We start from the raw sequence: 24,210 nt of genomic DNA on the forward strand, positions 1-24,210 counted from the left end.
GGGGCTATAAAAGGGACCCCTAGGCGCATGAAGGAGCACACCAAGCATTCCTTGAGCACTCTTGATCACTCACACTCCGTTCTTGCGCACTTGTTCGACATTCTAGTGATTTGAGCTCCGTTCTAGTGTGCTAGTATTTTGAGCTTAAGTCTGGGTCTTGTGTGTGCGTATTTGCTGTGATCTTTGTGTCTTGTGTGAGTTGCTAATCCCTTCCTTACTCCGTGCTTCTTTGTGAACTTCAAGTGTAAGGGCGAGAGACTCCAAGTTGTGGAGATTACTCGCAAACGGGATTAAGAAAAGCAAAGCAAAACACCGTGGTATTCAAGTGGGTCTTTGGACCGCTTGAGAGGGGTTGATTGCAACCCTCGTCCGTTGGGACGCCACAACATAGAGTAGGCAAGCGTTGGTCTTGGCCGAACCACGGGATAAACCATTGTGCCATCTCTGTGATTGATATCTTTGTGGTTATTGTGTTTTGTTGAGATTCCTCTCTAGCTATTTGGTGATTATTGTGCTAACACTTAACCAAGTTTTGTGGCTTAAGTTTTAAGTTTTACAGGATCACCTATTCACCCCCCCCCCTCTAGGTGCTCTCAACAAGAACTTTGGGTACCCAAACACAAGTCTTTGATCCCTTGTGTTTGCCCCCAACATACTTGGCAACTACCTTGCCGGATTTGTCAGTTAAAACATAAGATGCATCAAAAATTTTAAATGAAATGTTATGATCATTTGATGCACTAGGAGTTTTCTTCTTAGGCAATTTAGCATGGGTTGATTGCCTAGAGCTAGATGTCTCACCCTTATACATAAAAGCATGATTTGGGCCGGAGTGAGACTTCCTAGAGTGAATTCTCCTAATTTTGCTCTCGGGATAACCGGCAGGGTAAAAAATGTAACCCTCGTTATCCTGAGGCATGGGAGCCTTGCCCTTTACAAAATTAGACAATCTTTTAGGAGGGGCATTAAGTTTGACATTGTCCCCCTTTTGGAAGCCAATGCCATCCTTTATGCCAGGGCGTCTCCCACTATAGAGCATGCTTCTAACAAATTTAAATTTTTCATTTTCTAAGTCATGCTCACTAATCCTAGCATTAAGTTGAGCTATGTGATCATTTTGTTTCTTAATTAAGGCTAGGTGATCATGGATAGCATCAACATTAATATCTCTACATCTAGTACAAATGGAAGTATGTTCAACGATAGATGTAGAGGGTTTGCAAGATTTTAATTCTACAACCTTAGCATGCAATATATCATTTTTACTTCTAAGGTCGGAAATAGAAACATTGCAAACATCTAATTCTTTAGCCTTAGCAAGCAATTTTTTATTTTCAATCCTAAGGCTAGCAAGAGAAATATTCAATTCTTCAATCTTAGCAAGCAAATCAACATTATCATTTCTAAGATTGGGAATTGAAACATCACAAGCATTTGAATCAGCCTTAGCAATTAAACTATCATTCTCATTTCTAAGGTTGTCAATAGTCACATTTTTCTACTTTTAGAGCGTAAGCATTTTTAACCTTAACATGCTTCTTATTTTCTTTAATAAGGAAGTCCTCTTGGGTGTCCAAGAGATCATCCTTCTCATGAATAGCACTAATCAATTCATTTAATTTTTAATTTTGTTGCATGTTTAGGTTGGCAAAAAGAATGCGTAAGTTATCCTCCTCATTGCTAGCATTATCCTCATCACTAGAGGTTTCATATTTAGTGGAGGATCTTGATTTTACCTTCTTCCTTTTGTCGTCCTTTGCCATGAGGCACTTGTGGCCGACGTTGGGGAAGAGAAGACCCTTGGTGACAGTGATGTTTGCGGCGTCCTCGTCGGAGGAGGAGTCGGTGGAGCTTTCATCGGAGTCCCACTCCCGGCAAACATGGGCATCGCCGCCCTTCTTCTTGTAGTATCTCTTCTTCTCCTTTCTTCTCCCCTTCTTGTCGTCGCCCCTGTCACTATCACTAGATAATGGACATTTTGCAATAAAATAACTGGGCTTACCACATTTGCAGCAAACTTTCTTGGAGCGGGATTTGTAGTCCTTCCCCCTCCTTTGCTTGAGGATTTGGCGGAAGCTCTTGATGATGAGCGTCATCTCCTCATTGTCGAGCTTTGAGGCGTCGATTGGTTGTCTACTTGATGTAGACTCTTCCTTCTTTTCCTCCGTCGCTTTGAATGTGACCGGTTGTGCTTCGGACGTGGAGGGGCCATCAAGCTCGTTGATCTTCTTTGAGCCTTTGATCATCAATTCAAAGCTCACAAAATTCCCTATTACCTCCTCGTGAGACATTAGTGTATATCTAGGATTTCCTCGAATTAATTGAACTTGCGTAGGGTTAAGAAAAACGAGGGATCTTAGAATAACCTTAACCATCTCATGGTCATCCCATTTCTTACTCCCGAGGTTGCGCACTTGGTTCACCAAGGTCTTGAGCCGGTTGTACATGTCTTGTGGCTCCTCCCCTTGGTGAAGTCGGAATCGACCGAGCTCCCCCTCGATCGTTTCCCGCTTGGTGATTTTGGTCACCTCGTCTCCTTCGTGCGCGGTCTTTAGCGTATCCCAAATCTCCTTAGCACTTTTCAACCCTTGCACCTTATTATACTCCTCTCGACTTAGAGAGGCGAGGAGTATAGTTGTGGCTTGGGAGTTGAAGTGTTGGATTTGGGCCACTCCGTCCTCATCATAATCTTCATCCCCTACGGATAGTACCTGTACACCAAACTCAATAACATCCCATATACTTTTGTGGAGTGATGTTAGGTGATATCGTATCAAATCACTCCACCTAACATAATCTTCACCATCAAATGTTGGTGGTTTGCCTAATGGGACGGAAAGTAAAGGTGTATGTTTAGGAATGCGAGGATAGCGTAGGGGATCTTACTAAACTTCTTGCGCTCATGGCGCTTAGAAGTTACGGACGACGTGTCGGAGCCGGAGGTGGATGGCGACGAGGAGTCGGTCTCGTAGTAGACCACCTTCCTCATCTTCTTCTTCTTGTCACCGCTCCGACGCGACTTGTGTGAAGGGGATTCCTTTTCCTTCCCCTTCCCTTTGTTGTAAGACTCTCCCGATGGAGCCTTCCCGTGGCTTGTAGCGGGCTTTTCGCCGGTCACCATCTCCTTCTTGGCGTGATCTCCCGACATCACTTCGAGCGGTTAGGCTCTAATGAAGCACCGGGCTCTGATACCAATTAAAAGTCGCCTAGAGGGGGGTGAATAGGGCGAATCTGAAATTTACAAACTTAATCACAACTACAAGCCGGGTTAGCGTTAGAAATAAATGCGAGTCCGAAAGAGGGCGCAAAACAAATCGTAAGCGAATAAGCGGTGCTGCCGGTGCGGGCTTTGCTCCTCCGATGAGGTCTTGAGCTCGTTCATCGGCGGTGATGTAGAGGTCGGCTTCCCAGAATAGCTGCTCAGAGGTGGTCGGCACCTTCTGTAGTATGGCTCGGACGAAGGCCGAGTCATTGGATCCCCGGTAGAAGTCCTCGATCACTGCTGCTTCCGCGACCTTGGGGATACGATTTCTCATGGTCTGAAATCTTTTGAGATACGACCGGAGAGTTTCGTCCCCTCGGCGCTTGATGTATTTGAGGTCTCATGGTTGCGCTGGTTTGTCGGAGAGAGATTGGAAGTTGGCGGTGAAGCGCTGACTGAAGTCGCTCTAGTCGTCGATGCAATGTCGGGGTAGGTGTCGCAGCCATTGCAGCGCGTCATGCCCAAGGACAATAGGCAAGTACGCGGTCATCACATCTTCGGTTGCCCCAGCGGCTCGGGAGGCAGTGGTGTAGACGGCCAGCCAGCCTCCCGGATCCTGCTTGGGTTCATATTTGTCAACGTTGGAGACCTTGAAGTTAGGGAGCCACTGAATGGCCCTGAGGCATGGAGTAAGCGCCAATACTCCACACGCATCCTCTTGTCGTCGATGATGATGTCTGTCCCGGGGAGGGGAGTGGTTGTCGTGGTGTCTCGACTGTTCCTGGGTGGTGCCACTAGTCGAAGCCGTTGCCGACTCAGTCCTGGTGGCCTGACTCCGTGTCGGGATGTCGTGATCCCCGTCATACTCTTCTCGGCGACGGATCTCGTTCTCGTGTCGTCGTTCGCGCGAAGCATTGATGGAGCTCCGTGCGTCTCGCCGACTGTTGATGGTGTGTTGTAGATCGCTCGGTGGGTGGTAGAAGGTGGTTGGCTTCTCGAGTGAACAGCCGCCGATAGCCCTCGGCGTCTAGAGTCCGGGGGAGGCCATCGGCTATCCGAGCCAATACCCCACCGACTTCACTCGGTGTGTTCATGGCTCGGGCGAAGTCGGGGTTCAGGTTGCGTCCGAAGAGTGGATTCTCCCGACGTTGCCTTATTTCCTGCTCAGCATGTTCTTGAGCCTGCCGACGGTCACGTCGTCGAGAGTTCCTTCTTTCTCTGTGGACCCGTTCTTTCGGAGTTTCTCCCACTTCTGAGACCTCGTTTCGTGATACGGGCTGCGCCGGATCCCGTTCTCCAGCCTCGTGATGTCACCGAATATTTCGGCGTCGGTTCCTCCGTCGGCGAGATTCCCGATGAAGAGGTTCTTCTCCTAGTGCAGTCGGTTCATCGTCGGAGATATGATTCAATTCTGTTCTTCCCCCGATGAAGAGGATGTCGGGGTAGAATGGAACAGTTGTCGCGATGGTCTTCTTTCTGCTCTCCTTTGAGGACGGAGACACAGAAAGAGCAGCTTGATGATCTTTGGCCTTATTCGCTTCCTTTTTCCTTGTGATCCGTGTCCATTTTTCCGTCGGAGAGGTGGACATTGGAGTTCTCCGGGTAGACGGACCCTCGGCTCCTAGCTTGCTGAAGGTGGTCTTTTCTTGGAGCGCTGGAGGTTGCGCTTTTTCCTGCTTCGCTCCGATTTTCTCGGAGATCTTTGAGGAAGACTTTCTCTCCGGTGGATCCGCGATGCGATGTAGAGTTCCCTCTTCATCTGCTACGGATGAAATAGTTACGAAGCAGAACACGGACCGGGGCGGAGAATGATCTTGTGCTGCAAGGTGACGGCCATTGAGCTAGCTTGGATCGGTGACACACCCCCTACCTGGCGCGCCAGCTGTCGGTGTTTTGGGTCCGACCGCGCACCCGGGGTTGCCCCTCAAGGTGCTTTTTGGAGTAGGACGGTGTTACCGACTGTAGGTCGATGGTTTGTGCTAATGCACGAGAGGTAGTGGACAGTTTTATATAGGTTCGGGTCGCTTGGAGATGCGTAACACCCTACGTCCTGGTGTGAGTATTTTATGTGGTGGGTTACAAGGAGGCTCTCTAGTGTTGGAAGTGTAGAGAGCCGGGTGGATGGCTAAGTAGTGGGATGGATAGATGTCTTTGAAGGGGTGCCCCCTAGGCCTTATATACTCGACCGTGGGGCGTTACATGTGGATATGATAACAACGTGTGCCTAAGTAATAGTGAACCGACTGAGTCTATCTTCCTATAATCCTGCCGACCTATCTCCGCTCTGTTCCGATACGCGGGGCCCCTGCGCGGGGAGGTCGGGTCACTGTTGCGATCATTACTCAAATTCGTCGGGCCATCTGGGCTTGCGTCGATCCGATCTTGTGTTGATCCATTTCACTAAGCGTTCTTCCCCAGGCCCACGAAGGAATGACCTCGCGAATTATTGGGCCCACGGAACTTTCGTGAGGTCTTTTATCCTTCTGGTGGACTCGGGGGATATCCGTCCTCCACAGCACCGAACCATCTACAACGAACTCGACGCTCTAAGTCTTGAAGACAAAATCATTGGACCTCGGTTCGATGGTGCACTAGACCTCGGTCTAACGATTGCTTCAGCTCCAATAGTAGACCGCAACAGCTAGCTGACGTGGCATAGGGTCCGGACGTCCGGTGGCGCACCGAAGCGGTCCGGTGCCAGCCTAGATGGAAGGTCCAAATCAACATCCTAGAGATAGCGACACTGGTGGAGGTCTGGTGCTCCCTCGTAGAGTAGAATTTCAACAATTCTTCCAATGACTCTATTGGCTATTTGGGGCTATAAATATCTCCTTCAGCCATGTCGAGTACCTAAGCATCCCTAGAGCAAAGGAACACTCCTATACACTTGCACACATTTGGTTCATTCTAGAGAGATCTGAGCACTCATTTGTGTAAAACTAGACATCCTAGCAATTGTGTGCTCCTGAGATCTGTTTTTTGATGTTGTGTGATGCATTCATACTTTTATTAGGCCTTATGGGGTATTTAGATTCTCCAACTCTATGTCATATCAAATATTTTGAATAATAGTTAGAAATATTAAATATAGTCTAATTATAAAACTAACTACACGGATGAATACAAATACATTAAACCTAATTAGTCAATGATTTTCTCATGTGATACTACAGTAAATATTTACTAATTATTAATTAATTACGTTTAATAAATTTGTCTTATCATTTAGTCTTCGTCTATATACTTAGTTTTATAATTATATTATATTTAATATTAATAATATTATTTTAAACATTCGATGCGACATTAGTATTAGCTAGACTGGAGGTAATATCACTATAGTTCCATTATTTATTAACGTCATATCAGCATGGCAAGTTAGTGACATGCTCACGCATCCTCACTCCGCTACCGTACCGCTGCTAGCTACAAAAAAGCCTACAATGCGTCAATGCGGCCGCCGCGATTCCGCGAATGGCAGGCTACCGCAACGCCTCGTTGCCTGCCGCACACGTCCAATGATTCAAGTGGATCGACAACCGGACAAGCCCGGGCACGTGTCCGGACAGCACGCTGGGAGGTGGCTCCGCTCCACCACTGTTCTTCAGCTTGGTCCGGGCCCTCTGTTTGTATAGGGTCAATCTGTCTTAATGGTTGACCAAGTCAATCAACAGCAGTGGGCTAGAGCCTACTACTACAACTGACTTGGTCGGGCCACTGAACAAATCACGCCCGAACCAGCCAGCTTTTAGTGAAAAATCCAACATAATATATGTCAGTTTTTTCGCTTGGTTTTAATCTATATCAGCTTTAGCATTTTGTCTCTATAAACTAGAGGTACAACTAACTTTAATCTAAAGCGAACAATTATCAATGATGGAACCACTGTAACATCCTTTGGAACGTAAGAATTTTATAGAAATTATATAAAAATTTCACAAAATCAGTTTATTTTCTCATGAAAACATAGGAACAGGAAAAAAAATCCCACGTTCTAAAAGGAGGCCTATACTATGTCGTAAACACAATTGCCATTTCTCACCCTTCACCTTGATTCATCATTCACGCCAGTACGCCACGCCTCCGCGTTCCACGTTCCTTCTCGTCTCTACGTCACCGTAACCTCCTCCACCCATCCCCGTTCTCACGCGGCTCGCTCAGGGCTCGAGCGTCTCCCCATCGGAACCCTAATCCTCTCTTTCCCTACTCGCGGAAGCCAACTCCACCGGCAGGGGAAGCGGAAGGGAAGCACCTCGGCCCCGGCAAGATGGTGCTCGCACAGCTGGGCGGGAGCATCTCCCGCGCCCTGGCGCAGATGAGCAACGCCACGGTGATCGATGAGAAGGTGCTCAACGAGTGCCTCAACGAGATCTCGCGCGCGCTCCTACAGGCCGATGTCCAGTTCAAGATGGTCCGCGACATGCAGGCTAACATCAAGCGCATCGTCAACCTCGAGGCGCTTGCCGCAGGCACCAACAAGCGCCGCATCATGCAGCAGGTAAGGGGCGTACTCGTTTGTCGCCTCATCTGCCCAATCCGCGCCCAATTCGTCAAGAGCTTCGAGGGATTTCTGTGTAATTCGGGGTTAACCTGTGCATCTCGTTGATTGCGTTAATTGATATCAGTTTTTGTTGCTGTAGGCTGTCTTCACGGAACTCTGCACCATGTTAGATCCCGGGAAGCCTTCTTTCACTCCCAAAAAGGGCAAGCCAAGCGTAGTCATGTTCGTTGGTCTGCAAGGTCAGTCTTCGTGTCGCTACATTATGTCTGATGCTATGGTAGTTGCACGTTTGCTCGTGTGACGTTTGGCAAATGGTTTTATTTGTTCAAGAAGATCATGAGTTGTTAAAACTTGTTTTTATTACGATCTAGCATAATTAGATTGTTTTGGACTTTGTGGATTCGTTTTTTTACAATAAACTGGCCACTGTCCTGCACCGATATTAATTTAAATGAAACCGTTCAAATCATTTTACAGCTCATAATGATGTCGACAGTGAGATTAGTTACCTCCAGTAATCCAACTCATAAACTTCAATTACTTAACCTCTTACATATATTAGTATTTTTTTCTTGAAGACACAAGAGAGCTGCGCATAATTATATTATAAGAAAGAAAAAAGGATGAAGGGGCATTACAAACAAACAAACCACACACACCCAGATCAGTGTGCCTTTGTACAAAGAGAACACCACGACCAAATCTCAAACTACACTTGGTACAAGCCACAAGGGCTGTGAGGTAAGAAATTCCTTGAAGCCAGCCAGCATTCATAGATGAATCTCCCTACTAGCAAGTAACAAAGCTCTTGCGATGTTTGGAGATGCCCCATGGGACACACACTGATTACGGTGACACAAGTCCAATCACCAAGAATGACGAGGGTTAATTACATTGTTAATTCCCCAGTTTTGCTCATGCTTGTGTGGGGTTCATACTGTATCAAGGTCGTAAATGCCTGATGGCTACTCCCGATAGGGCCAACATACTTAGAAAATTGCACACTTTGTTATCTAATTATTGATTCTGTTATCCTATATTGGGTAATGTTTTTTGTCCAGCAAGTTTTTTCTGTAAGTTGTATTTTTTGAATGTTTTTTGCTTTCTAGAATATAGCATAGATAGTTCATTACTTATAAGAAGTTACGTGCACATCTCTTTTTAATATTAGACAATTTCTTTGAGTACACACCTAAAATCCAGGGTTTAGTTGAACATATGGGCTGTTTGAATTTTGAAAAACAGAAAGATGGATGCTACGGATCTATGTGTGAGATATAATGATAAAGCATCACATATCTTTATTTTCTCTAAAGCTTCATTGCACAGCAAGTGGTGCTGGGAGCATATCTCATGTAGTTGTAGTAGACCTATCTAATACCTATGGCACACACAAAGATTAGCCAGATACTAAATTTAACCATGATGGGACAATTCCTGTTTTTATCCCTTGTGTGTTTGGCATTCTTCTCACAAGATAACGTCATTTTTTTTCAGGTTCTGGTAAAACTACTACTTGTACAAAATATGCTTATTATCATCAGAAGAAAGGATTCAAACCAGCACTGGTTTGTGCTGATACATTTAGGGCTGGTGCTTTTGATCAGTTAAAGCAAAATGCAACGAAGGCCAAGATTCCCTTTTATGGAAGGTGCTATAACTCTCGTCGTTAGTTTGTTATTCATGTTCTTATTTCTGTATCTAACAGTCACTTTGCAGCTACATGGAATCTGATCCAGTGAAAATTGCTGTTGAGGGTGTGGAGAGGTTCAAGAAAGAAAACTGTGATCTCATCATTGTGGACACAAGTGGAAGGCACAAACAAGAAGCAGCACTCTTTGAAGAAATGCGGCAAGTTTCGGAAGCAACAGTATGTGCACTTGAAATCACAAATAAATTCCAGATTTCAGCAATATTTTGAGCAGTAGCAGACCCAGGATTTCAACCTGGGGTAGTCCTAGCCAAAATTTGTATATGCAATATGGTAAAATTCACAAAAATAAAGGTAACCAAACAATTATTCAGTAGCTTGTCACATGTTTTGTGTTTCTCACCTATTCTTCGCTAGACAATGCAAAGAGTACTCTTTTGACACTTGATGTCGCCACCAATATCCAATAAGATCAATGCCAATTTAAGGATTAAGAACAGCCAACCATAAAATCCATGTTTCTTTGTTTCAACAAGTTTAACGGAGAGCTCACAGATTTCACATATATACAATGCCTAAGCCCAATTTTACAATCCAATGTCCAAATCTTAACTTTATTAGATTTGGATAGTCAGTAGGATAGAGAAATAAAAATAGTATGGGATAGAAAGGGGTGGGTTATGGATTGGGGAACAAGACTTGTAAACTAATCCATTGTTCGGCAACAGTTAGCTGAGTTGGGACTTTATGTGGGGCCACTTGCTTATAAATAAAAAATAGACAAAGCACTCTGCCATTTCCTCCCCTTTCACTCCAAAGACACCTTTCCTAATCCTACACGACCCTATCCATCCATCAAAGCTAGTATATGGCTGCTGCAGCTCTGTTCTCCATGGTTGGAGCTGGATGCAAGGATCTCTGCCGGATTCCTTAAGGGCAGCGCATGGTTAGGCACCAAATCCCCAGCGCATCCTTAAGAGAATGGGATTTGGAAGGTATTCAGAAGCACTCACCCCCCCCCCCCCCCCCCCCCCCCGCGGAGCAGCGCATGGTGACGACTGACTCAGGATTGTGTGACCAGCCAGTTGCTTGCCATGCCTGGAGCGCTGTGTGCACGGCCACACGGGGTGGTGGGGTGCTGCTCATTGTCTCAGCGACCATACAGGGGCTGTGGTGGCATCTGGCAGGGGGATTCGCTAGAGGCCGTGTGCGCTCACTCATTACCGGGGAGCCCAAATTCCCTGCGGACGCAGGGGTCACCGTTGTGGCCTCGGCGAGTCTGTGCGGTTTTGCAGCCAGGCATGTTGGCAGGAGATGCATTGGTGCCTCCGACTGGGCCGTTGCAGAGTGGGCAGTTGATCGGCTTGTTAGTGATGGGGGACCAGGTTTCAGGGGTTTTCTCGTCCGTGATCATGTTTCGGTCTCTTCTTAATATAATACCGGGAGAGCGGTCTTTCCCTCCCTGGCCGAGTTTTTTTAGTTGAGCCAATTTTTTATGAGCTGCAGAGTACTAAAAATGTCTGGGCCAGATTTCAGGGTAGTCCTACCTAACTGTACTACGCTCTGGGCATGCCCCTGTTTTGAAGAAATCTAATGAAAATTTACTGCCATTCTTGTATTTTTCTTTCAGAAACCAGACCTGGTGATTTTTGTGATGGACAGTAGTATTGGTCAGGCTGCATTTGATCAAGCACAGGCATTTAAACAAAGTGTTTCTGTTGGTGCTGTGATTATTACAAAAATGGATGGTCACGCAAAAGGCGGTGGTGCCCTTAGCGCGTTAGTATTCTCTCTTTTGGTGCATTATGGCCTTGGTTTAGTTTCCTGTTTCATAGCTTACAAAAATTGCTTCCAAAGAACCTGAAGTAGATGCTCTCCATTGGAATATTTCTTGGCTTCGCTATGGTCCAGATTCATTTTTCACAAGATAATTCCACATTATTTTGTTCTAGGAAATGATGTAATGAGCACTCAATTTTGTTCATTCATTATTTAATTTTTAGCAAGTATTGGAGCTAGATGGGATTATGGGATAGTGTTGTGTTACTCTTAAAACAGCTTCTGCATTCACATTTCAGGATAAATGTACTTCATCCTGGACTTCTGTGCGGACAGCACTATCTTGTCTATGATGTCTTTAATTTCTGCTGTCTGCAACATTTTTGTTCCTTCATATGTGTGTGTTTAGGATACCTTTCACTGAACAACTTACTTAAGCAACTCATAACACTTCAGAGCCTATTAGCAGCTTAACATATCTTGTATCCTTTGTTCTTTCCAGGGTCGCAGCAACAAAAAGTCCTGTTATATTCATTGGAACTGGCGAGCACATTGACGAGTTTGAAGTTTTTGATGTGAAGCCATTTGTTAGTCGCCTGTTAGGTCAGTGGAAATATAAATAAGGCATGCTTTTACTTGTTTATATGTGTGTGACATTCCACTAACCTTGCTTTGTTTGATTCACAGGAATGGGAGATTGGGCAGGCTTTATGGACAAGATTCATGAAGTCGTACCTACGGATCAACAACCTGAGCTTCTGCAGAAACTGTCTGAAGGAAGCTTTACTCTCAGGCTTATGTATGAGCAGTTCCAAAACATTCTGAAAATGGGTCCTATTGGACAGGTTAACTACTTCAGTCCTTGAAATTTCTTTGAACATCTTGTCAAAACGAACATGAATCATCCATTAACATCACGGGTCAGGATTTTAGTCCTTGAAATAAAAAATGATTTTGGTTTATTTGCAGGTCTTCTCTATGTTGCCTGGGTTTAGCGCCGAACTAATGCCAAAAGGACATGAGAAGGAAAGCCAGGCTAAGATTAAGCGCTACATGACAATGATGGATTCCATGACTGATGCAGGTAATTTGTGGTGCAAGAACCATCCTATATATAAATTTATTTACTTGAGTAGTGTGCTACAATTGTATTTTTCACCCTTGAGTTTTCGTCCCAGAGCTTGACAGCACAAATCCTAAGCTGATGACTGAATCACGGATCATTCGGATTGCACGGGGGTCTGGTCGTCCTGTCAGGGATGTCATCGACATGCTGGAAGAGTATAAGCGGCTTGCTAAAATCTGGGGCAAGATGAAGGGTCTCAAGATCCCAAAGAAAGGGGAGATGAGTGCACTGTCCCGCAACATGAATGTTCAGCACATGAGCAAGGTCCTTCCTCCGCAGATGCTTAAACAGATTGGTGGCATGGGCGGTCTGCAGTCTCTGATGAAACAGATGGGATCGAAGGAGATGAGCGGAATGTTTGGAGGCATGGGTGGCGAGCGGTAATTTTACGTCCTGTTTTTGGTGGATCGTCGCTGTGAACTTGTGATGCTAAATTGAGAGGGTTTAGTGCTGCGGTCTGATCATCGTCAGAGGTTTCCATGAAGATCAGCCTGCGCCATGTTATGGAACAGGCTTGCTGTAGCTCCCCATGCCTGAAATTTAATTTATATGATTATGAACAGTACATTTGTCCTCGAAAAAATGTATAAGATATAATATTTGACAAATGGAATATGCTTATGTAGTCTTCCAGTCTTGTTATGCCGTTGGGTTGGCAAGGATGCGCCATGAAGCTTCGTGCCAGGGCGAGCCTGTTTGAATTGTGCGCTTTGTGTTGGGTGGAAGTTTTAAATTAAACTGATCGGCTGCAAAGCAACCAACTGATGCCTGATCGAATTAGCGCTCCAGAATTTCGACACATATAATTATAATCATATGACTTTTTTGTCATATAATTATAGTTATTGATCACATAAATGGTCATTATATGGGCGCGCATACGATCTGAATGTTTATTTCGTCGAACACGCTGATGACCGACTTGAGACGTTCATGCATGCGTGCCTGTAGCCCTGTACTCGGAGCTGTCTGCCTGGTACGCCCCTCGCTCCCGATCGAGGACTAGACCAGCACCGGTGGGCGTTCGCGTCGCGACGTGCACGCTACGACGCAGCAGCTTCTCTTTCTCGTCCTGTGAAAAGCCCTCGATCGTGGCCTGCGTGCGCCAGCGACCGATCCCGATCGTCGTGACTTTGTGACAAGGTCCAGGTCAATTTAAGCCCGAGCGCGCGTGTGTGTGTGAGCGTACGATGCTCGAAAGGGCATGCAATAGCGGCCGTCGCGGGGGTGGACTGGTGCTTTACCTGATTACCTCCCGGATGGGATGCGGGGCGGAGGGGAAGCTGCGCAGGACCGGGCGTATAGACACGACTGTGCCGTTTGTTCGTATATCGGTAACGTAATGAATAACCGGTAACGTTAATTCATGTTTGTTTAAGTTCAATCGTAATTGATACCACACTACAAATAAATACCGTCTTATTCAAATTTGTTATCTTCGGTATTCGAGCGTGAATCGTTATCATTACCATTTACGTTACATTTTTGTGAATCAAATAGCACTATAGACGTAAAGTGTGTTTGGTTTACATATACTAATTTTCCTTTATTTTATTCTATTTTAGTCGCTAAATTATTAAATATGAAAACTAAAACTTTTCATATTTATTAATTTAGCGACTAAAATGAAATAAAATGAAGAGACTAAAAATTAGTCTCTAAAAATAAAACATCACTGTAGTGTGGTGAATGAAGTATAATACGTCCTCCGTCTTAAAATAGTAGTCGTTTTAACACTTGATTTTAAATTCTATATTCAAATAAATGATAATGAATCTAGACATATATAAAACACACACATCAAGTATTACATTAATCTATTAATTATCTAAAACAAAATTTTAATTTAGGACAGAGGGGGTAAAAGACAATGGTAAGTGTGGTAATGGATCTCGATCCAAACGTTTCTTCATATTATTTTTGAGCCTTTAGTTAATTTTAGTTCAAAATTAAATAGGATGAGAGATTGATTCTAATTCGTTTCGATATTTAAATTTTATAGCGTAAAATTTAAAGTTCATTATCACCCCTAGACAATGAAGTTCCTGAGATTTTAGATGCCCGGTACAAAATTTAAAATAGACGCCCTTGTTAATATTATATATAAATTTATCAATAAAAACTCAATATGATCTATTAAAATTATAAACTTAATAAGTTATTTATGCTCCCGCGAGGTGTCTTCTATCGCCATCTCAGCTGCCGTGGTGTTTTTAGTTTAAAAAAAGCAACTTTATTCTAAATGAGTTGATTTATCATGGGTTTATCATATGAATTTTGATAGAAAACTATATTTCTTAAGCCAGTAATTGTTAATGAGGTAATATCGGAGCAATCCATTCAATTTCACTAACCAAATAATAAATAATAAATAAATAAAAAGTTCATATAGCACTTGTTCTTTTAACCATACACACTATACGCTCATTATATATACAAATAGAGTAATCTTACACTATTGGTATTATTTGTGCGTATAAGATGGGCCTTATGGTCCGAGAAGTCCGGGATCGGCACTGATAATAGATAGGAGTGCACGGATGAACATATGGCACAAGTTGAATTATTGTAGAAAACTATAAAAATAAAACGAAATTGATGGTAGTCGTCACGTCGCAATCCAATGCTCCGCCTCTTACCTCCTGCACCTCGGTCAACTGTGATCTCCTACACCTTTATGACGATGGTATGTGTGGCCGAATGTAAATTGGGTTTTTAGGCTGTTTGCTTCAAAACAGTACGTTTGGATTAAAGTTAATGAACAACTTGTTTATATGCTAGTATCTGCTATAAAAGATTCGAGAAACCTGAGCTCTTAAATTAAAAGTAGAGAAAACACTATAGAGGTCTCTCTCATTTGAGCGTTTTGATTTAGAATGCTCTAACTTAAGAGTGTGTTTGGTTTTGAGAAATAAGATGATCTATCTTCTTTCAACTCTTTAATTTTTTTTATTTTTGGTTATAGAATAGAATGGCTTTTAATCCATCACTATCTTATCCTTCACACGCTAATAATTAATGTAGGAGGAATATAATGGTTGTATCAAAATTCATGGTGCACCAACTATGAAGTGGTTTCAGGAACCAAATGCACAATAAATTTAACGGGAGAGAAGCGTCGTTTAACCTGCTAATTGCCAGTTTTCCAACAAAATAAAGGCAAAAGAAACTCATCCAAAAAGACAAAAGAGAAAAAGAACTAAACAAAACAGAACAAGTCACTAAGTCAGACACGCGAGGATGCACGGCCAAAATGGCGGTGGAGAGCGCCCAAACCCTCGAACCCAGCAAAGTGCCACACGGCCGAAGCGACCATCCTCGTCACGACGCGCCCTGACTCCAATAAGTGCTACCCGCCCACCCCATCCATTCCCTCGGGGCCTCGTCCCAAGAGTCCAGACTCCCCAATGCTCCGCCACCAAACTAGCGTCCACCGACGGAAGGAACACGGCAGGCAATCCTGCACTGCAACAACGACACCACCTCGAGGCCTCCACCGAAAAGACCATCTCGGCCCCCGGTCTGGATCTACAACCTCCCCAGAGGCGCCCCTGGATTCTGGACCCGGAACTGGCTAGTTTCGCCATTTCGTAGTCCGATCAAAACCTCCCCAAACCCAACGCACCGGCTAGTCGCTCCGCTCGCACGTCGCGCCCGACGCCCCGACCTCGGCTGCTCGTCCAGTCGTCCTTCGTTTCCCTTCCCTTCCCTTCCCTTCCGCCAGAAGTCTCCACGCTCCCTTTCTCCCGTTTAAAACCTTCGCTTGGTCTCGACTCTACTTGGCCGGCCATTTCTTCGTCTCGCCCAATCCTCGCTCACCTCAAATCCTAGGGCCCCGCTTCTCCTACTCGGGAGGCTCAGATCCAATGGGCGCGGCGCCGTCGACGCCGACGTTGGACGTGGCACCGTTGACGCCGAGGTTGGGCGCGGCAGGCGCGCCACCGTCGCCCAGCGCGGCGGAGCAGATGTTCGCGGCGCTGGTCGGCGAAAAGGCCTACCCAATCTCCTCCGAGTTCTGGAACCAGCTGCTCGAGCTGCCCCTCACCCTGCAGTGGCCGCGCGACCGCGTGCTGCAGGCGTGCCACGCCTTTGGTGAGTGTGGCCTCCTCGAGATCCACGCCCCACGTGAGGAATCGCGGCTGTGCTAATTGCTTCCTTGTGCTGTCGCGTCAGACGATTTTAGTCCCGCTTCCTTCGAGTGTTTTGATCCGTGGGGCAATGCGGATCATGATCATATGTTTTGCGTGTACGGGGATCGTGGCCTGCGCCGCGCGGTGGGTTCAGGCCTCTGAGGCGAACTGCTAGATTGGTCAGTGTGTTTACGACATGTTTGCTATGGTGATTGTGTCGTTGGGAGTTTTTTAGGTGTCGATTTCTGCGGATTTTGAGGTTTTTGTGTTTATTATGATGGGATCCTGCGGCGCTTAGTCGCCGTTCTGGTGATGCATGCGGGCTTGTTCATAATTCGCGAGGCATGTTCCCAATTACTACGAGTCTAGCCTGACTGGCCTTGATTTTGTTGCAATTTCTGGCATATTGGCATGTTTTGATCGGGTTGGTAATTTCTGAGTTTCCGTGCGCCTGGCTGACCTGTTTTGTTTTTACTTGAACTAGTTCAGCGAGTACACTGTGCATCCCCCGTTTTTGGTATGATGACCGCTTGAGCAGAAGGGAAGTGATGATCAAACGTGAACATTAGGTGCTAGCTCCAATTTGGATATTTGATGGAAACACTGTGATTTACTGTATAATTGGTGGTTGGTTTTAGAGTTCATGGTGTCAACTGTCAAATGCTTGTGCCTTGAACCACCTGGGACCAGCTATTGTACTTCATGTTCCCAGTAATTAGTGACATTGCTGATGTGCCAATGCAATGACGATACACTGTTTCATTCTCCCAATTTAGTTAGCTTAATGCTCTGAAGATTCTGTCTGCTTTAACATTTACATGATTAGATTTTCAAATATATTTAACTCGTAGTTATTTATGCTTATGGGTCTTCATTATGTGCATTTGCAGCCGAGAATAACTACAAAACAAAGCATCTTGCAAAGATTTTGATCCATTTGGTTTGTTGCTTGCAAGAGTGCACCTCAACAACTTCTGTATCTTCTGTCGTATATCAGAGGGCAATCAACGCGGCATACATATCATCCATATTTCTCAAGTTCATCATTGAAAATGCAAAAACTGACAGTTGGCAAGAGCTATGCCTTGACATTGACAGGAGTGAGAAGGGGTTGGAAAAAATTCCAGCAGGTAATCGATTATCCACATCCACTAAGATTCTCTGTCTCTGGTCTATTGCAAAGCGTGTTTCTTCTGTAAACTGTAATATCTATATTGCTATACGAGTGAATTGGCCAAAATTCTTATGATCTTTGATGTTCCCTTGATCCTTGAAGAAAACACGGTGGAGTATTTTCTGATGAGAGGTGTGCTGGACTATATTGGTAGTGTGGATGTAAGGTATCTTATTCATCACTTGTATATATTAATGTTTCCTGTTTCCATGTATGGTTTATTTATATTTGATCTAACTGCTATTTGTACTGTATTAAGTCCGGAGTTATGCTACCTACATCATGAACTCCTGAACTTGATGCTAGTTCTTATGTCAACTCAGTTGTGTTCTGGACCATCTCCAGAGCCAAAGGATGTGCATCCTTTCATTGATGCAGCTATGCTTCAGGTTAAAGCTGAAACTAGCTGTGCATCATATATGATAATTTATTCCTGACATTCTTGGGATAAAATTTGAAGTGTATCTCCATGCGGCCTGTTTCATCTGCAGGACAGCTCCATCGTGGCTTCAGTGGTGCAAAAATTGTTGCTCAATTTTGTTACACGTCCAAAAATTCCTCTAAATGCTTCGCACCCTGTTTTCTCTGATGATGGTAGGCCTGGTGTTCTCCAACGAGTTGGCTCAGCAGCTGGTAATGTGGATCCGTTTCTTCAACAATATTGTCTCTAAGAATCTGAGTTACTATATTATCTTCATAATGTGTGTCATGTCAATGCCCTAAGGAATATGGCGCCTTCTAAGTTCAGACTAAATATATTTAGAATATATCAACAGTCTTTCATTTTTTTGTACTCATGATGGTTTTGGTTGATGCTCCTCTTATGCTCTACAAGAATTATATTGTGCAACCCTTGTTCCTAATTTGCAACACTTTGCTAATTAGGAGTTATAATGTTCACATTAGGTCAGATGACGTTAGAATACATACATTTTTTTTTACTATTAGTCTATTACGGGATAGCTTAGATTGAAAGTTCTTGCATCATTTGAGCCATTGGGCCATTCTTATAATCCTTAGTCTCTACTGAGGGACTCCCTTATCTTGTTCTGCAGCAAACTTTGTCTTGTTGCCATATTACTACCTCGTAAGCTCAACTCCTGAGGGTGCGACAAGTCAATTGGCAGATAACAGTTTACTTGTTCTTCTTATCATGATCCACTACCGAAAGTGCATTTCAACTAATGAGTCCATTCCAACCAACAATGTATACACGATGGACTCAAATACCAATGACAAGGATGCTCCAGTTTTTCATGATAACCCTTACTGCAAGGCATTAAACAGTGCTAAGGACATACAATGTAAGATGTGACAGTACTATAGAGAAACCGTTGCACTAATATAGATCTCTAATAATTACAGAAATGAATTATTTTGCAGATGATCGTGCTGATGTTGAAGGAAATGCTCAAGATCGACCTGTTGTCAGGTTGTCTTTTGCATCGTTGTTTGATGCTTTTGGAAGGTAGGTAACAGTCACCTACTGATCCTTAAGATACTGCACATATTTTAATTCATTAGCTGCATGTCAAATTTGGAAATATGTGTGTTCGTTCTAAAATTTTAATGCAGTGTTCCATTTTTTCTTGAAAAACAGAACACATGGATTATAAGTCATATCAAATATTGATCTTCTGTTAGAATTTTGTCACAAGTTGTGGTGGTTAAAAATGAATATATACTTCCTCTCAGTTAATATGTTACATTTATATTTTGGTGTGTTTCAGGGCTTGTCTAGGGTCTATTATAATTTGGATCAATCATAAATGTTTTTTTATCATATTCCATTATACTCAATTTATCTTCTACTAGAAAAATCTTCTTACAGTATTCTTCATTAGTTTCTATTATCCTTATTCCTTACAGGTGCTTAAATGATGAGAGCTCGGTTCTGTTGCTCTATTCTTTGGTCTATGGGAACTGCGACTTTCAGGAATATGTCCTGGTTAGAACAGACTTGGACACTTTGGTACGTTTTGTTGACCTTATATTGAACTGTTGCTGGAGTGAATGAACATTTAGGTCTGAATGGAATATGATTTGGATTAATAAAACATCTGCACCTTTTAAATACTTTTTGCAGTGACTCTATATTATCATTTATTATGATTATGATTTTTTTGACAAAGGGTCGAAGCCCTATTTCATTAGGAAATAGGAAAAGTAGTTCATTAAAGGCACACGGCCACTTCAGAAGGACCTGCCAACAGACTACCCTAACTATTGGCAAAAGTAGTTAATGATATTTTATTTTGTTAATAAGACCCACTTATGTGTTGATATCACTCAGCATAAAAAGGTTAAAAATCTGATTGTTTTTTATGTAATCACATAATAACTGTATATATAGATTCTTATTGATGCATGTTAATTTCTTATGTCAATCATTTGAATAGCTGATGCCTATCTTGGAAATGCTCTACAATGCATCAAGGAAGACTTCAAATCAGATTTACATGCTGTTGATTATTCTCCTTATCCTCAGTCAAGATTCAACCTTCAATGCTAGTGTGCACCAATTGGTAAGCCAACTAGTTAATTTCTTAATTTGTTTATTTGTAAAACTGTTAATAATATAACGTGCAACTCCAGGTGCTTCCTGCAGTTCCTTGGTACCATGAGCGCCTGATGCATCAAACGTCACTGGGATCTTTGATGGTTGTAATACTAATTCGGACCATTAAGTACAACCTCTCCAAGCTAAAGGTAGGTATCAGAATCTTTGTTGTTCTGTACAGGAAAGTTGAAACTAGGTCTTTGGTCTACCAATTGGAAGTTTCCTTTTGAACTTCCCTACTATTTGCTGCTACAGTTTTTATTTTGCGTGCAACACTATTTGTAGTACTAACTGTTTAATGATAAGCTTGTATACACTTGCAGGATGTCTACCTTCACACAAACTGTCTTGCTATTTTAGCAAACATGGCTCCTCATGTGCATAGGCTGAGTGCTTATGCATCACAAAGGCTAGTTAGTCTCTTCGACATGCTTTCTCGCAAGTATGCTAGCCTTTACTCTTTCCCTAGATTTATTTACTTTACGTTAGTCCTAACTTCAAGTTGAACCTAAAGTAATCTTGCTTGTTTCTATGTACCATGCAATATAGGTATGCCAAACTAGCTGAGCTAAAAAACGACAAGTCTCTGAAAGTTATATATGATCAGATGGAAGCAGACATAGCAGATGATATGGTAGTCTAGATTTATTTTGTTCCATGATGCCTTCTTCATCATTGCATGTGTTTCTCTTCTTTTTCTAAATAATTATTTATTTTTGCAGTCTATAGAGCTTCACATATATACAGATTTCTTAAGAATTGTTCTGGAGATAATTATTGCCATCCTTACATATGCATTGCCCAGAAATCCTGAGGTATGTATTGGCCTGCAGTTCAGTTTACTGGACAGGAGGACTAGCACTGCTAACATTTTTCTACAGGTTGTGTATGCTGTATTGCATCGACAAGAGGTGTTTGAGCCATTTAAAAACCATCCACGTTTCAGTGAACTGCTTGAGAACATATACACAGTATGTTACCGATTATCTCTCGTGATCTTTCAGAAGTACACAATTCTATTTTCCAGATTCTCATCACATTGTATGCTACGAGTGTTTGATAGGTATTGGATTTCTTCAATAGCCGAATGGACATGCAACAATTAGATGGGGAATGGTCTGTGGATAAGGTGCTTGAAGTCATCAACAAAACTTGCCGTTCATGGCGTGGAGAAGGGATGAAGGTAGTAGTTTCATCTTCTTTTACTTCTGGGCTTAAATTTATGTATTTATGATGGCAAGGTCTTCTGGCAATAATATTGGCTGACAATATACAATTCATTATTTTTCAGATGTTTACCCAGTTACGGTTTACATATGAGCAAGAAAGCCACCCTGAGGAGTTCTTCATCCCATATGCATGGCGCCTTGTCCTATCACGGGGGTAATCATTTGCTGTTATATAGATGATTCACAGTTTTTTACTCCCTCCGTTTATAAATATGACACTGTTGACTTTTTTAAAAACTTTGATCATTCGTCTTATTCAAAAAAATAATGAGTTATCATTTATTTTTTTTGTGATTTGTTTTATCACTTAAGGTAGTTTATGCTTGCCTTAAAATTTTACATTTTTTAATATTTTTTTCCAAAAAAATCAGCGGTGTCATATATTTATGAACAGAGGTAGTAGATAGATCTTTAGCAAGCCTTCTTTAATTTTTCCCCGGTGGTACCACCCCACACTTGGGCAAGTGGAAATACTCCTTTGCCAATGTAGAGATATCTTGATGTTATATATATGTATTGCATCTTACCTTACAAGGATCTCATAAGCTTTTCACATGTAAATTAGGCACGGTAATGGCCAACTCAATTAGACACTTAAGAGCAGTGATTTTTCATGCCCACACGTCACGCTCTATTTCCAAATTCAACTCGCTCTGATTTGTCATGACTATTTTGTGTATTCACAACTCACAGATTCTCCTTCAATCCCGATGCCATAAATCTCTTCCCTGTGGAGATTCACCTTGAAGTGAGTTGCTCTCTTCTTTGCTGAGTTGACGCTTTTAATATCAGTCAGATGTATGCTTTGATCTAAAATGCAGCACCCAGAACATCAAATGAATAGTCAATTATGATGCTTGCTTCTTTTATTTAGTCTGCATGCATCTGTTTTATCAAATATTATATGCGATCTTTTCTCACTAACATTTTTCTTTTTCTGCAAAAATGATTCTCCCAGGAGGCACCGGCCGGTGGACAAAAGGTTTAATATGAATGGTCCGAACCAGAGTTCTGACAAGAACATAAAGGCATATTTTTGTTTCATTGTGGCAAAGAGCACGATGTAAATAGGCCGCATATACCATATACCAGGTAGTCAAATGTACACATTCTTTTGTATTAAATCATTATATGTGTAAGACGAAAGGGGGTGGACGGATTGCGCAAGGGTGCAGAGATTGTGCTAGTTATAGGGGGGAGATTACTATGTAGGGTATATGCAATTCTTTCGTAAGTTATCGTTGTATTGTACCCTTAGTTCAAAAGGCTTGTAACCACTTATTTATTGAAAAGTTGTAGAGTCTGCGATCTAAGGGCATGTACAGTGGAGAGACACCAAAACGGTTCTCCAAGCACAGGAGACAACTAAGAGACTCTATTGTACAATGGAGTGTCTATAAACGTAGTCTATTAATAAATACAGAATTAAATGTATTTGTATAGCATCAGATCGATAGAACAGACGACAAATTCGTACAGTGGGAAGTGAGGCGTCTGTTGTTACTTGGTTTACGAGCCAGAGGCGTCTCTTCACGGAGAGACGGCTCTAAGATTATTTTGTAAATAACCCCCTAAAACACCTTAAGAGCCCCCACATTAAACACCATTGTACATGCCCTAATCTTTCTTCGTAAGCCCAACGCACCAGCATGGGGTACTAATCTTTTATATTTTTAGTTTTGTTTAAATTTTTATTAGAGAAGAGAAGCTAAATCTTATATATAGAGGATGGAGAACCTCTTCTAAATACGGTGCTTTAAAGAACGTTGTTAGAGCGTGTTAGAGTGTATAAAGGAGAGAATCTTACGTAATTAGAGAATTCATGAAATTTTAGAGGTCATTGTTGTTGGATTCGGTCTAACTATTTGTCACGTCAGTGTATTAGTCGGCTTTGGGCTGTCGTGCCTAGGTATGGCCCTATAGCTCCTTAGAGCAACTCCAATAGTTATGTAAATTTTAGCTCTATAAATCACAGATTTAAGAAGTTGCTAAATGGCTTTTGGAGTAAAAAAATATGAGTTCTCCAATAGTTCTCTAAATATAGGTTGTAATTTTGTTTTGTATCTATCCACATAAAAAATAAGTCACAAAAACTATATAATGCAGTCAATATTTTTGTTTAGTGAGTTGTTAAATGGTTGCCAAATGTAGAGAGAAAATGAGGTTAGATGACAAGTTGTTAAATTTAGAAAGTTCATTTAGAAAACTGTTGGAGAATAGTTTTCATGTTAACTAACTAAATTATTGATTTAGAAAGTCTTTTAGAGAACTACTGGAGTTGCTCTTAGGCTATCTTAGATTCTTATGCCATCTCTAGTAACTTTCCTACTGTATCTTCTATGTTTATTCTCTATTTCAAACTTTATTCTAGATATATATTTCAAACTTTATTATATATATATATATATATATATATATATATATATATATATATATATATATAGTGTTGCGTCTCCTAATTTATAGGCTGAAAAGATAGTCTTAGAGACAGTGGTGGATTCATTCAGAAACAAACTAAGGGGGTGTTTGGGAACAAAGTTTTTCTGCAGTATTGAAGCAATAATGTAGTACTGAGCAATATTGTGGTATTATATACTTTGAGGTGTTTGACAACTCGTCTGAAATCTCTGTATACTAAACTGTAGTATTGTAAATACTGCACTTGTTTTGCAGTTTTGGAAACTTTGGTCTCAGCCAAAGTTTTTCTCTGTAAATAGAGTGCCAGCTGGGTCCCGCTCTGGCTGATTGGTCTCAACCAAAGTTTTTCCCAAACACCTTTATGTATTGGATACAGTTGTATTCGAAAACTGAAGCATTGTAAACTGTAGTAATGTCATGACTAAAGTATACTTTAGTAT

The 24,210-nt window shown here is 42.4% G+C and overlaps 2 protein-coding genes across 2 annotated transcripts; both read left to right on the top strand.

Annotated features, from left to right (window-relative positions):
* The first annotated feature begins 7,309 nt into the window (after nt 1–7,309).
* Nucleotides 7,310–12,864, top strand: LOC100274376 (uncharacterized). The gene is given in 9 exon segments (NM_001148736.1): nt 7,310–7,700; nt 7,843–7,942; nt 9,201–9,354; nt 9,423–9,573; nt 10,985–11,133; nt 11,636–11,736; nt 11,821–11,978; nt 12,103–12,217; nt 12,312–12,864. Coding segments are annotated over 9 exon segments (1,491 nt in total). The 5' UTR covers nt 7,310–7,469; the 3' UTR covers nt 12,644–12,864.
* Nucleotides 12,865–15,948: 3,084 nt separating this feature from the next.
* LOC100383666 (dyggve-melchior-clausen syndrome protein) lies at nt 15,949–22,602 on the top strand. The gene is made up of 18 exons (NM_001176309.1): nt 15,949–16,351; nt 17,280–17,519; nt 17,666–17,729; nt 17,823–17,952; nt 18,055–18,196; nt 18,619–18,867; nt 18,947–19,031; nt 19,433–19,535; nt 19,963–20,088; nt 20,159–20,272; nt 20,447–20,565; nt 20,673–20,757; nt 20,846–20,938; nt 21,005–21,094; nt 21,187–21,306; nt 21,415–21,506; nt 22,046–22,100; nt 22,311–22,602. Exons 1-18 carry the CDS (start codon nt 16,126–16,128, stop codon nt 22,338–22,340), a joined length of 2,163 nt encoding a protein of 720 aa, NP_001169780.1. The 5' UTR covers nt 15,949–16,125; the 3' UTR covers nt 22,341–22,602.
* Nucleotides 22,603–24,210: the final 1,608 nt, after the last annotated feature.

This window comes from Zea mays, chromosome 8 (assembly GCF_902167145.1).
Source record: "Zea mays cultivar B73 chromosome 8, Zm-B73-REFERENCE-NAM-5.0, whole genome shotgun sequence".
Classification (NCBI taxonomy): Eukaryota; Viridiplantae; Streptophyta; class Magnoliopsida; order Poales; family Poaceae; genus Zea; species Zea mays.

Coding starts and splice junctions, on each gene's coding strand:
- LOC100383666 (NM_001176309.1), top strand. CDS start 16,126: ATGGGCGCGGCGCCGTCGACGCCGACGTTGGACGTGGCACCGTTGACG. Junction 20,273..20,446: donor ACAACCTCTCCAAGCTAAAG/GTAGGTATCAGA, acceptor ATACACTTGCAG/GATGTCTACCTTCACACAAA. Junction 21,307..21,414: donor GGCGTGGAGAAGGGATGAAG/GTAGTAGTTTCA, acceptor ATTATTTTTCAG/ATGTTTACCCAGTTACGGTT.